Source organism: Myxocyprinus asiaticus, chromosome 47 (genome assembly GCF_019703515.2).
Source record: "Myxocyprinus asiaticus isolate MX2 ecotype Aquarium Trade chromosome 47, UBuf_Myxa_2, whole genome shotgun sequence".
NCBI classification, from domain to species: Eukaryota; Metazoa; Chordata; class Actinopteri; order Cypriniformes; family Catostomidae; genus Myxocyprinus; species Myxocyprinus asiaticus.
This window is the reverse complement of record NC_059390.1, coordinates 4918476-4933837: the sequence shown is the minus strand read 5'-3', so window position 1 is coordinate 4933837 and position 15362 is coordinate 4918476. Positions and strand designations below refer to the sequence as shown.

The window sequence follows — 15362 nt, the reverse complement described above, 5'->3', positions numbered from 1 at the left end:
GCTCTATTGCAGTTTCTCTTTAGGGACTTTGAGGTGTGGCGCTTACAACTTTGTTAAAGTGAGATAAATTAAGTGATATGATACAAGGAGAGAAAAAAGAAATTTATTAGCAGAAACTACTCTTGGGCCTATTTGTATCTTATAAGAATAAGATGAATTTGCATATTTTATATGCTCCAATTTGATCACTTATTTCTTTTTGTGTTTGTTTGACCAGAACTAATGTGCATTTTTGACAGTGAGTCTGCAATTTAAAAAAGGGTAAATAATTTAAAACTTAAAATCGACTGTGCTCTCTATCTCTCTCTCTTTCTGTTTTACAGTTTTCATTTAGTGGTTGATTACATAAATAGTTAATGCCATTCCTCTGCATTCTTTTGTCAGGCATCTTTTGTTATAGTTATTTCTTACTAGGCATGCACACACTGAAAACCCTAATAAGTTCATTGCACTCATTTGATTGAGTAAACTCGTTCCTTCAATTCCATTGAGTAATGGGGTCTCCCAAAACTTGAGTATTTAAGTTCAATTAACTTGGTTTTCAAGTAGAGGGAACTTAACTATTTAAGTTGAGATAACTACATGCAAGTAGACTTAACTCAGATTTGAATTTAAATATTATTGTTTCTACTGTTGTACATTTTAATTGAATTGATTCAATTTTAGATCAAACAACAGTGCAGCTAAAATAAAGATGAAACTGATTCTAGGTCAGTTATTAAATAATTCTTTACAGAAATGCTTGTATGCACTTTAGCTGCACATGCACAAAGAGAACTGAGATAGTGTGACCAGGGTCCAACTTGACCAAAGAGACACAGATCACCCTACTGGTGACATTACACCAAACAACTATTTGCAACAAAGCATAAATAATACAATAAAAGAGCTAAAACATCTATGAATCCTTAATAACAATTATTTAAATTCCCCAATCTGTTCCCTCTGACAAAGGCAACATAATTCAAGCAGCAAGGGATTGTGGGTATTCCCCATAGCCTCAATTTTGTACTCAGTAGTTTGAGATATTAACACTTCAAATCTTAAGTCTATGGATTTTTAAGAAAAATAAGTTCAATGAACTTAAATATTTGAGTTATGAGTCCAAAACCTGACATTTCAAGTAATAATTAAGACAACTTGATTTTTTAAAGTAATGACAACTTTAGGGTTTACAGTGCAGAACAGAAATACACAGAAAGCTTTGCAGATTTCTGCAGAATTCAACCCCCCCATCATTCATAAAATTTTACATATCCTCCCACCCCTTGCATGTTTATGAAATTAGCCAGAATATTGAATAACACTTGAAGCTACCAATAAGAGTGTAGTACTCTCAGCTACACTTATTTCACAGAATATCACAGATTTTTCCACCACATTCGGCACACAAAATGTGAAAAATTATGCACATTACGTTTTGGCCTACTTACTACATGTGTGCATATCTGTGCCATTTGTTTGTACAGGTGTCACAGCTTGTCCCTGTGCCAAGTACTGCGAGACTTTCAGTGAACTTGGCCTCTTTTGACATTTGTGCTGCAGCGTTACTGTCACACATAGCATGATTGCTCTCAGTTTGCAATTTAAGTGGGTAACACAACCTGTCACCAAATAACGTCATGTATATAAATGAAGAGTAGGCGACTGGTGAGACCACAGGCCCATAGTAACTGCTCTCATTATATGGTGAGGGCTTGTGAACGAAGCCTGTGGATCATGATTAGCACACCATTGCGTGACCGACATTCGTTATTCTGGAGAGCCTAAAGCTGTAGCATCTTGAGGGCTGTGCCTAGTTACAGTCTGGGTGTTGTGCCATTCCAAGTTTGTGGGTGCATATGTTTAGTCATGCACTGTATTACTGAGTGCTAGGTCGTGGTGTTTGCCTCCTATTGAGTCCAATTACATAAGTAGGATATTTTCGAACTTTTGTGTTGATATACTGACAGCATTTCATACCAGGGCCTTGCAAAACCATCAAAATCTTTATTCATCAAACATTTAAGAGACGGGCTCTGTTCTAAACTCTGAGCAGTCTAACTAGACAGTATGCAGTGCTCCCAACGCAAAGGCTGTTCCAAACTGCCAAATAATGGCCAAACTCTAATTAAGCAGATAAACCTCAGAACGCATTGCAATAAAGTTTTTAATGGAAGACAGCATAAAGGAAGATGCCATATTTAATGTCAGTTAAGCACAAAGTATTTCAAGCAATATTGGCATATTTAATATGCTAACCTCAGACTCTTCTAGAATCAACTGTTTTGAGGGGCTTCCACATGACTTGCATCAGCGTTTCCAAATACATTAAAGTCTGTGGAGTGAAGTGTCAGTGTTATGCTTCCATCTAGAGTTGAAAGCGGTGTTAAAAGTTCAAAATTATTTAAACTTTGTTGCTGATGACCTTTCGAAGCATTAGCCAATGATTAACAGACAATTTGCATGATGCCTGCAAAGTCTGTCTTTGTAATGACAGGTCCAAATTTGCTCCAAGTTTGTGATTTTTCACACATGCTTTTTTGCCTCAGTAATGATGTCTTTTATAGTACAAAGAAACAAGAAATATTTAAAACACTATTTAGAGATATTAAATATCTCAATTTCTTTTTATTCATGACATTTTACCTTCTTGTTTCCGAGCATCCCAAGCACACCGAGACTTTCAACAAGTCTTCTATATTGCAATGAATGTATCATATTGCCAGGACTTTTTTTGTGTGTTACATGAATGACTGTTAACAGAGTTGCTCCTTATAAAGGGTTCAAAACAGTCACTTGTTATGCGGTTCCTTTTCGGTTAGGATGCTGCCTTAGAGGCAGCCATGGAATTTAAAACTATTTGTACTTGCTTCTGAGAAAAAAGTTCTCACACAGCATTTCGGACACACTTTTGATTTGTAATGATATTTTTGTAATTATATTTTTACAACCTGACAGGCATACACACTAGATCTTAACATTCCTGTGGCCTGCTAATTCGTTTCCTTGCAATTTCCTGAGAAAAGAATTTGAACCTCTTTTGTTTGTCATGACAGTAATGTAAGGTGTATTCTTCAGAGGAGCATATGTCTTGGTCAGTTGTCCTAAGCATCACAATGAAGAAAGATTCTCCCCTATGGGAACTGACCACCCTCACTCCACTGCTGCTGTTGTACAGGCCATTGTTGTTGTTTTTGGCTTGATGTGGTTTGATACTAATGCAAAGGAGGGAGAAAGGATTAAGAGCAATATTCGTGTTATTTTGGTCACTCAGACAGGTTCTCAGTGTTGGCTGGATGTTTTGAAGGTATGATCACGTGAATGTATGGAATGGACTCACACTAGTGGAAGGCCAGGGTTAATGGCCTTATTGTTGTTGTGTTTTTCTATATGAACTTCTGCAGTTAATCCAGGATGAACTTCAAAGACATTAGTCATTAATCTTACAGTTCTTACAAAATCTTTGTTTAAACACTGGCCCTTAACACTTTCTTAGTTTAATAATTTTAAACCATGACTTGCACTATACATAAGTAATATTGCCATTATATTCATGCTGTTAGCCAGAGGGTAGTTGGCCCCCACAGTGAGCTTGGTTTCTCCCAAGGTTATTTTTCTCCATTAACCAATAAGGAACACAAAATTCCTTATGGAGTTTTGTGTTCCTTGCCACAGTCGCCTTCGGCTTGCTCACTGGGTTTCTAAATACATTTAATTACTTAATTATTTAATTACTTATTTTTATACACACTTCATAATTGTATTTAACCAAACTACACAATGATGACTCAAAGACTTTATAGATATTACGGTTTCATTTTCTCTTAATGCATGATTCGCTGTAAAGCTGCTTTGATGTGTGTTGTGAAAGGCGCTATACAAATAAAAATGACTTGACTTGTTTTTACAAGAGGACAGCCGAATTTCTCCTCCTCGCATGCTAATTCTAAAAAAGTAACTGGAAAAGTACCTAAAGTAAACTAGAGCAGAGAAGCTTCCATAAAAACAAAAACAACACATATTTTGTGGCTTTTAGTCCACGTGTGTTAGCTTTGAGACCATCTATATGCTAGTGTACATCTAAAAGTTGACAACTTTTTTTTTTTAGCAGATCTATGGATTTAAAATGTAAAGTCTTTTTATTCCTGAAAAATAGATTAAAAATACTGATGCAACTAAAGCCTAGAAAAAGGGTTGAGCCCTTCGATATGTTCCACCCAAACTTCCTGTTTCAACAGGGAATATATTAACACAGCACTCATCTAACCAGTTCACCAAATGTATAATTGTTGTTTCTCTTCACAGCATGGACATGAGACGCTAACATGGAGGGACAGGCTGCCTGGGTATCTAATCAACATTTCCTCCATTCTCTTCATGGTGAGCAGTGGATCGCCTGTTTGATGGAATGGATTCATGCTTACAAGGACAATTATTAACAAATCAGACCATTTGCTCAAGTTTATGCTTCACCAAAATCTTTTCTTTCACTTCCCCTCCACTGCTACTGGTCTCTCTCTCACATTAGTTTGGTGTGACATGCTCTGCCGTGTTCAGTGTCATCATTTACCGCATCACTATCTCCGCTCTCATGGCAATGAGCCCAGATCCAGAGGTCAAGTCTAACGTGCGGGTGACTGTCACAGCCACTGCTGTCATCATTAATCTGGTGGCCATTCTCATTCTAGATGAGATCTACGGCATGGTGGCTGTCTGGCTCACCGAACTGGGTGAGTATTTTTTTCCACCATCATCGAAATAAATATATGGATCATCTATAGATTATTTAAACAAAGCATTTTCTAGGCTTTAGACTAGGAACAAATATTTATTTTCTGATAAAGAAACAACACTTTCGCTATGTTGAGATCGATTCTCAAACTGCAAGATCGATCTTGTCCTTTATGCGCAACTCTCTACAATGAGCATAAAATCACTTGCATATGTCTGTGATTAGCCACTAACTGGTACGTTTTCAGATTTCACTTACCAGTTATTGTGTAGCATATTGGCGAAGAAGTTCAGCACTGAGATCCTTTCACTGCACATTGAGAGTAAAAGTTTGGTTTGCAGCATTCCGTGTAATGTGTGTCCACCGATCTAAGCAATCCATTTGTCATAGAATAATGTCTCTCTTCAAATCCTTTCTGTTCTTTACAGTAACTTGTTGAGCAAAAACAACATAAAAATAAACATGCTATTTAATCACGCATAGCACGGATATGAAAATAAGCCATTCGACTACTCGTTAAAATGCGCTCAACCTAAACAGAGACACTCAGTCAGTAATCTTAAAGAGTCCATATTATGCTAATTTACAGGTTCATAATTTTATTTTGGGGGTCTGCTGGAACAGGTTTACATGCTTTAATTAGCATTATTTTTCTCATACTGTACATTTCTTTTCCCGCTCTTCTTCCTCTGGCTCAAACGCTCTGATTTACCTCCTGTCTCTTTAAAGCCCCCCTCGAAAAGCCCAGTCTGCTCTGTTTGGTCAGCTGGCCTAGTCTGTTGTGATTGGTCAACTACGTAGAGTGTGTGTTGGAAATGTAACGCCCCTTACCATAACGGAGTTTCAGCTCCCGAGGCTTTGTGAGCAGCTCTGTAAACACTATTGTAACTATGGTAACAGTGGCATCGGGTTTTGCCGTACCAGTATGAGTCCAATAATGAAAGTTTGGAAGAACAAGCTGATCGACCCAAACCACCTTCGCAAGCACGACTTGAGCAGGACGTTTCACAATGATACGTTTTAATTTTGTAGCTTTCTTACAAGTACACTGTTGATTATTGTGAACCTAGCAAAGCTTCAAGTAAAAGACACGTAGTGCATCTAAGTTAGTCATCTTTTTCTGGAATGGGTGTAGCCGAACTTTTTTCACCCGAGATATGAAAGGAGAACAGAGGCTTACTCCCGGTTGGACATTACTGGGGGTATTAGAGAGTTAGTGAGCAAGATAGCCGTGGACTACCGTGGATAGTGGCCATAACATTACAGCTTATAATTACGAGTAAACCTTCACACTTTACCACTGATAAAGACTCTTGAGATCGACCATTTTGTTACACAGTTTTAGGTAAAAGCTGGCCTACACTGAATAGGTAACCCTTACCAAAACAATAACATTACATAGCAAGTAAGCCGAGTACTATCGTGGATTGCAGATGTAAAATTACCATTTGTAAAAATAAATCCATCTCCACACTTGATCACTGTTCATGATAGTAAGAATGACAAACAATCTGCATAATTCTACACAATTATAGGTAAAAGTGGGCCCGCAGCTGATTAGCAAAACTATTTCAACACAATAACACTAGCTAGCAGAGGCCTACAGCTGTGCACTGGGTGTACACCGTAGCTACAACACAAAACTCCGCATTTGAACTCTTGGTAGCAGATAAATCCACAAATAATCAGGTTGTGATCCTGAAGCGCCAGATTGTCCCAACAAAGTGGGAACTGCACCATCTTTCAGGAGTAACTGACTTGAAAATCCGGCATTGGTTGTGGTTGTACTGCTAAATAATAAAATAAATTTTAACCACTGATACTTCAATTTGACTGCCTTTGAAAGTCCAAACAAAGAGGTTTTGCTTTTGCAGTGAAGAAAACAGCGTCTTCTCGACATGGCAACAAAACGAACCCAACTCATCCTGGCCACTGCTGTAACTACGTTTGTTTGAGGGTGGGCCAAAGCAGCCCTTAGGCGGGCATTATGCAAATGTGTTACATAGTGACGTAGATACTTTACGGAAGAAATGGCTGGACTACAAACCAGCCATTTCTTGTAGTTCTTGAGCAGTGCTGTCTGTGGGAGAGAATAACTCCCTTTTGCATGGACTTTGTGCTTTGTAACTTTGCAGACCTTTTACATGCACATGTAAAAGCTATGTTACACACTAAAGGAAAGGTAAAATCTCAAAAAGCATAATAGGGCCTCTTTAAGAGAAAGTACCATTTTTGGCACGTGTTCTACAAATCAATGTATATACTTGTAAATACTTGAAATTTAACACATCATATTTATTGATGGGAATACATGAATTTGTACATTTTTAAAAAGCTAAAATATGACCAACATTATAAAAAAAATATGGTAAAATATAATTTGTAAAATTAATATTTTCTTAATGTACCTAGTTAGAAAGTCTCCTGTATAATTAACAGCAGAGAGAGAATTTCTTTCATATGTAAGCAAAATGGACATTATATCTAAAATATAGCCAGATCAATTACAATTGAATCAAAATCATAATCGAGAGCTTGTGAATGGTAATGGAATTGGGAAATCTGTATCAATACCCAGCCCTACTTTAGACTACGATCTATCCTGTGACAGTCTGGTTTGGCTCAACCCTGATTCAGAGAATGCGAAGTGAGACTATTTTATAATTTACATTTTGCTGGACTATCATACATATTTGAAGCCATTTTTCTCAATTTCAATTCTGGCATAGTTACTGCATTGTTGCTTTTTATGGCAATATACGCCGCCTCATTCAATGCCATACATTCAGTGAAAAAGCTAGATCTCAAAGGCCACTTTTGGTCAACTTTTTAAACTGTCAACTGTCAATGTCCCTTCTTACCCTGTCCACACTAACATGACATGAATGTTTGATTGATCTCATCTCTGCTACTGCAGGGGCACTGGAGAAAACTCTGCTTGTCAGTTAACCATCACTGAGATGTTTTAATAAATGAGAGTCTCTGTGGATGTGTAGGGAAGGAAGGAAAAGAAGGAAGCATGTGTTTTCACCTTCTGAATAAGACATAGATTTTCACTCTTAAAGTCTGACCACATACAGTCAGTCTGAGTATGGCTCACCCTGGTACTTTAACCTACTTCCAAACCCCTAATTCAGAGCTGAATATATTGCTTTCCCTAGTTAGCCCTATGAATGAATGAATGTACAGTTTCATGGAAATATGGTGAATTTATTGCCAACGTTATTGTGGCACAGCCAGTAATCTACCCTGGCAGATGAAGGTTTAGCATGAAAAACTATGTAATCCCAGCTCAGTTTATGCCTTGCAGCCCAAAATTAAACAAACCACTTCTGAAGAGCTCCATTTCACAACCTTCAATCGCACCAAAGTGAAATAGCTATAGAAACAGATGTTGTGAAGTGTCGGAAAGAAATATCCAAGCAGTCCCTTTTTATTATATTTCTGAACATCAAAGGAGGCTTATGAATATTTAATCTGTCTCAGTTTGAAATGTCTTAACCCCAAATGCATTTGCATTCATGTACCTTCAGAGATCCCGAAAACAGAGACAAACTTTGAGGAGCGTCTGATTCTGAAGGCTTTCCTCCTGAAGTTCATGAATGCTTATGCACCCATCTTCTATGTGGCCTTCTTCAAAGGAAGGTAGGTGGAGAGCAGAGTCAGAATTTAACTTTTCCATTAAGGGGCAGTAATTACCCCACAGAATTGATTTTCAGGGGCATCGCTATCTGAATAATTAGATTGAGAGTTTATAACTTCTAACCCATGAAATTAAGTCAACATCAACTCATATCTTTATGCCTTAATACTGTATGTATAACTAGGCCTAGAATAGAATATTAAGGGCTACATCAAATGTTACAAATACACACCCCCTCACAATATGATTGGTTCAACAACTTTGTGGTTAATTGTGAGGGACAAATGCTGTACTATAAAGGCAGGTGCATTAAGTGTATGCGGTCAGAAATGACCGAAATAGAGCTGGAGCTTTCCTATAATGGTTGAAAGCACACACACATTTGGCCTCTTGCAAGTCTTTGACTGCAGCATACACATCTGGCCTCAAAAAAGACTTCTTGGGGAAATCCTTTGTGATCGTTGAACCTTACTTTTGGGTTATTTACAGGTTTGCAGGCCGCCCTGGTGACTATGTTTATGTCTTCAATGACTACCGTATGGAAGAGGTGAGTTTGGGTTTGCCTGTGTCCCTTTTAAATGCCAGCTACATCCCATTTCATTCTTATTACATTTACTCCAGTGAAAATGTTGTGACATAGATTTCGGTAGTATGAAACTGTGAAAACATCTCTTACAGTGTGCTCCTGGTGGCTGCCTGATTGAACTCTGCATTCAGCTCAGTATCATCATGCTGGGGAAGCAGCTTATTCAGAATAACATTTTCGAGATCGGCATTCCGTAAGTCCCGCAAATTCTTGCTCCATTACATGAATCCAAAAGCTTTTCTACCAGGAAACCTTAGAAAGATCAGTACTTCAGATAAACGGTAGATATTTTACATCCTACTCCAGCTAATGAAGGTTAATAGTGACAAGAAATCCTTAGATTTGCATCACTTTGTCTGCTTTTTCTCCCCATTCCTGCCTTTCTCCACTTCCTTGCACTTGTACTCTTTTTATCTGCACACAGACTTTCTCTCCATGCCTCCTCTTGTTGTCTAATAGGCCGGATAACATTTCACATGTTTGCACAAGTGCTGCATCACGTCAGCACTAAATATGATAAAATGCAAATCAGGGTTACTGAAGTTTATGCTGTTTATGGAATACCGGCTGTACCTGTATTGCATATAAACACATACAGACAAATCTATATCATAAGAGAGTGAGAGAAGGTTGGGTGTTGTGTCATATGCCTATATATATTGCGTTGTGTGTTCGGTACGCCCACACTAATGCTTGAGTATGCTATACTAAATGATGAAAAAAAAAGAATCTAGGACGTGATTTCCCTCGAGTTGCTGAATGGACCTCTGAGTCGTGGACTCCTGTTCTCTGGAAATCCCTTTTTAACCTATTTCCTCTCGTCCTTCAGAAGAACACCAGGAACAACCTTCCTGGTTCTTTCAACTTATCTACTGTATTTTCTTAAAAATCATAACCTGACTCTATTCTTAGCAAGAATTCACAAATCTCGTTGATGCGTGAATACTAAGTGACAGATCTGTTATCTGATAACAGCAGAACGCTTTCATTTATGATTCATAATTTGGCTTAGAAAGCTACAGCTTGGTTTATCTTCACATCTTTGTCATACGGTTTGCTCAAATTAATTAACTAACACAAAATTCTGTGACCACAGTAAACTGAGCTCACCCCCCTTGGGATGGGTGTGTGGAATCGCTCTGGGCACCTGTCTTTTGTTCCCTGTGGCTCAAATAACATCCTATAGTGTGTAGCCCCAAAACACCTCTTTTCGATTGCGAGCTGCAAGAGTAACTGACTTCAGTCAATTACTAACAGATACTGTTACTCAGACTGTGGTTTGCCAAGCTACATACTACTTATTATTTTAAGATGTTCAGCAACACCACAAGCTACAAACAAAAAGTAGCTTGCATAGCTTACTACATTGAAGCTATTTATGGGTCAGCTGGGTGGGGCAATAATTGGAGCTTATTAAGGGGGCGATATCTTTTTAGTTATGTATTTATTTTGTGCAATCAGAGCTGTGTTTATCTGCCACAAAAACAATGAGGATCTTAACTGCATTGACTGCATTAAATAGCATTTGAGCGGATGAATTTATACTAAATACCACCTAGAAAACAGCATAATTTATGAATTGAGTCGAAAATATAATGATGAACAGCAGCTTTTGGCTAAATATTACATTATTTTCTATAAATTATTGTAAAACAATTTTGTATAGAAACACACACACACACACACACACACACAAAAACTTGGGATTTTTTTTATTTTATTTTTGTATTGTTGTTTCTTTTAAATTATTGTACAGAAGTTAAATAATTTAAATAAGTAATTAAATGTTACAAAAAGTATAAAATCATGAATCATGAAAATAAAATCACGAAAAGCTGAAAAACAAGTTCTCAGCTAACGACCCTGCATCAGTGTGGAGAGACCTAAATGACATTACCAACAACAACTCCATCATCATCCCCATCCCAAAGAAACCCAAAATCACAGGACTTAAAGACTACAGACCTGTTGCTCTGACATTTGTGGTCATGAAGTCATTTGAGAGACTGGTGTTGGCACACCTGAAGGACATCACTGGATCTTTTCTGGATCCCCTGCAGTTTGCTTATCGAGCTAACAGGTCTGTGGATGATGCAGTCAATATGGGACTGCATCACATACTTCAACATCTAGACAGACCAGGACATATGCGAGGATACTGTTTGTTGACTTCAGTTTGGCTTTTAACACCATCAACCCCACTCTCCAATGGACTAAATTAACCCAGCTCTCTGTTCCTGCCTCAACCTGTCAGTGGATCACCAGCTTTCTGACAGACAGGCAGCAGCTGGTGAGAATGGGGAAATTCACCTCCAGCACATGTACAATCAGCACTGGCACCGTTCTGGTGCACTGAACACCAGAGCAGCCAGGCACAAGAACAGTTTTTTCCCTCAGGTCATCCACCTCATTAACAGTTAAAACTGCCCCCAAGGGGCCTGGGTAGCTCAGCGAGTAAAGACCCAGACTACCACCCCTGGAGTCGCAAGTTTGAATCCAGGGTGTGCTGAGTGACTCCAGCCAGGTCCCCTAAGCAACCAAATTGGCCCGGATGCTAGGGAGGGTAGAGTCACATGGGGTAACCTCCTCGTGGTTGCTATAATGTGGTTCTCACTCTCAGTGGGGTGCGTGGTGAGTTGTACGTGGATGCCGCAGAGAATAGCATGAAGCCTCCACACGCGCTATGTCTCCGCGGTAACGCTCAACAAGCCACGTGATAAGATGCACGAATTGTCGGTCTCAGATGCGGAGGCAACTGAGATTCGTCCTCCGCCACCTAGATTGAGGCGAGTTACTACGCCACCATCAGGACTTAAGAGCGCATTGGGAATTGGGCATTCCAAATTGGGGAGAAAAGGGGAGAAAAAATAAATAAAAAAAATAAAACTTTCCTTTTTGTCAATACAACTATGTGCAATATTCAGTCCATCAATTCCTACTTGTATCTATATTTCATTTATATTTTTAAACATATCCTACCTCTTCTTCTTTCTTGTTTGACCTCTCTGAAGTCTTTGTCCTGCTCTGGGTGGTTCTGAGTGTCTTTATAAAGTCCAGGAGCAATAAGTGCCAGCCAAAAATTAGTTCATTTTAAGAATGCAAATTAAAAAAAACTGTACAGCCAATGAAAAGAGAACAAAGTCAAACCTATTCTTCTGTCCAGTTCTATAAATACTCACCTTGATTTTTTTTTCGGGGGAAAGCACTTTGAGCTTGATGCAAATATACCATGATTGAGGCCAGAGGGGAGAGGAGCTCTTGCTATCCCTCCACACAGAGACCTGACCTACATTACTGATCTAATCTCCCCACAGACCGCCGTATCATGCCATCCTTCCACATTATAATAATGTGCATGCAAAAAATAGAGCCGTAGATGTTTAAAAGGGGGCTGTGTCCATTTTAATGTCTGTTTGAGTTGTCATTGATCAGTCCTTGTCCGTCAGTGGGGGTCTGCTTGTGTCTTAACGCGCATTCCCGAATGCAAATTCGTTTCAACTGCTGCTAAACGAGAGCTTTATCATAGATGGAGGAAAGCACTTATGGTACAAAGGCATGCATTAAAAAGTAATGTGCTGGAAAGAGCTGTAGTTTTGGAGACTAAATAATGCAGCAGATGCATTTGGGGGTTTTTATTGAGAATGTTAATAGGCTATAAAGGTATGGACCATTTTCTCCACTTTATTTGGTCTTCAAAGGATTCCCAAACTAACATGAGCCGTCATACACTCAAAATCACACTTTCTGCTTCTTTTGTTTAAAGAGTTACTGTAGGTCACAGTAAAATGAATATTCTGTTATTGTTTACTCACCCTCATATCATTCCAGATTTGTATGACTTTTAAGGAACACAAGAGGTGAACTTTTAAATGATGCTGATGCTCAATGTCATGCAGTTTTGGAATAGTATGAGGGTGAGTAAATTATGAAAGAATTTTAATTTTTGGGTGAACTATTTTTTTAAGGACTTTGAAAGCTTTAACCCATAGCAAAGCTTGTGCACATTCCATCCTGTTTTAGTAAAGTGGAATTAAACCCATTAAATTGGGTCAAATTGTATTCTGTGGTCCGGATAGCATGGCACTAATTAGCAAAATTACGAACATGTTCGCTGGCATGCATCTATGGTCAAATAGATCCTGTTACTGTACATCAAGGTATCGAGTTTTACGACTTGAGTCATTATTTCTAATTTCCTTGTTTTTTCTAAACCCAGGCATTTGGCTGCATATGTAAGCCTTTCCTTTGTGTCTTTGAAATATCAGACTCTTTAATGAGAGGTTTGTCTTTTAAATGTGGAATAGCTCCAAACACTCTGGGAGTTATTATGGTGACCACCTCTTGATCTTGATCGAATATCATTGGTTATTCCCTTTTCCCGGAAATCATTTGTGATTGGCTCCCTTTTATTACGAAGAACCATAACAAACTCACCTGTTCTTCGTGAGACATGACTTCATCAAGGGACCCTCTGCATGCGAGTCATTATTACTTTATTTGTTGCTATTTATTTATTTATTTTTCATTTCACAGGTCTGATTTCATACTATATAATGTTTATCTTTGCCAGACACTTTAAAAACAGTAAGTTTATTAGCTAGCTGTTGCATTCTTGTGATATTAGGTAGAACTATATAGAACAATTTATCTTTTATAAATTGTATTACTCGAGTAATAAGACTCCAGTAATAACTGGCAAATCGAGACAGTTGATTCAGCAAGATGGCTGATCAACAGGGGAGGTACGTGCAGAGAACATACAGTAGGCTTCTGGTTATTCAACATTTTTGTTTACCATTATTTGTTTTGTATGGTCATCTGCTTGATCCTGTCCTTTGATCCTAAAACACATTGTTACATGCACTGTAGTATCTTGGCTCATGTTTGTCTTAGGCATATACTGTATTTCAATAAGCCAATATTTACTATTAATTTATCTTACCATTTTATATTTCATTTATATTTTTTAACATATCCTACCTCTTCTTTAATACATTGCATCACCGGGGCCTGGGTAGCTCAGCGAGTAAAGACGCTGACTACCATCCTTGTAGTCACGAGTTCAAATCCAGGGCGTGCTGAGTGATGTAGCCAGGTCTCCTAAGCAACCAAATTGGCCCAGTTGCTAGTGAGGGTAGAGTCTCATGGGGTAACCTCCTCGTGGTCACTATAATGTGGTTCGCTCTCGGTGGGGCGTATGGTGAGTTGTGCGTGGATGCCGCGGAGAATAGCGTGAAGCCTCCAAACATGATATGTCTCCGCGGTAACGCGCTCAACAAGCCACGTGAGAAGATGCGTTGATTGACTGTCTCAGATGCGGAGGCAACTGAGATTTGTCCTCTGCCACCCGGATTGAAGCGAGTCACTACGCCACCACGAGGATTTAAGCGCACTGGGAATTGGGCATTCCAAATTGGGGAGAAAAAATATTTTGTGGTTAGTGCATTTTATACCATATACTGTACAGTGCTGTGAAAAAGTATTCCGCTTCCGATAACTGGAGATTAGTCTTTCACAATGCTGTGGTGGAATTTTGGCCCACTCTTTGCAGAACTGCTTTAGTTCAGCCACATTGGATGGTTTTTGAGGATCGGGTTCAAGTCAGGACTTTGATTAGGTGTGATGTCACTTCTTGTTCCTGTTGCTGACGGCACACTGCACGAGAGTTTGTAGCTTGCTAGCCTGCTTAGCATTGCTTATTCTTATACGTTCATCGTTTTATCCTTTGCCATATTATAATGTGCTTTGGGTTTTTCTGCTTTTCTACTGTGTATTATACCGCGCGCACCCGTTTCTCTTGTTTTTTCTTTTTCCCGCTTTTTTCCACTTGTCTACATCTCGCGTCTCGACTGCGTGCATTTGTTTTCTCCACTGTGTTTTATATGGATTATTGCATCAATCTCAGACATCTGCTGATTAGGAACCACATCGATCTCAAAGCCTCATCGCTCAAGAACAACCATAACAACAACAACAAACAATTGCGGTAAGTCATGGCATCTGCTCATGTTATTTCTTCCTGCATTGCATGCCACATGTTTACTATAGCTTCTTCCGTCAGCAGTGAGGGATTCACATGTGATAAATATAAGGAATTAGTCAGGCTGACGGAGAAGATTAATGAGTTAGAGGCATGCATCCAAACACTAGTGGAGGTCAGTGAGAAAGAGAAGCCAGTAGATACTGTTTTGGATGCGGGTAGAACAGCGAGCAACACACACACTTTGGTTCCGGCTCTAGAGCCCCTGCAGCAGGGCGATTGGGTGACGTCTCGGCGGCATACTCAGCAAAGTGACACCACTCTCCCGTTCCTGTTAGGGTTTCCAATCGATTCTCCCCACTCAGTGATGCACCCACTGAGAATCATGTTGAAAGAGCCCAAATAATTGGTGATTCTATTGTAAGGAATGTGGAAATAG

The 15362-nt window shown here is 38.9% G+C and overlaps 1 protein-coding gene across 1 annotated transcript in view; it reads left to right on the top strand.

Moving 5' to 3' along the window:
- LOC127436478 (anoctamin-1-like) overlaps positions 1-15362 on the top strand; it is a 78151-nt gene that overhangs the window by 37251 nt on the left and 25538 nt on the right. The window contains exons 15-19 of the mRNA XM_051690663.1: positions 4288-4362; positions 4511-4712; positions 8248-8359; positions 8847-8904; positions 9036-9136. Coding sequence (XP_051546623.1) covers positions 4288-4362; positions 4511-4712; positions 8248-8359; positions 8847-8904; positions 9036-9136 — 548 coding nt within the window. The remainder of the gene's footprint in view (positions 1-4287; positions 4363-4510; positions 4713-8247; positions 8360-8846; positions 8905-9035; positions 9137-15362) is intronic.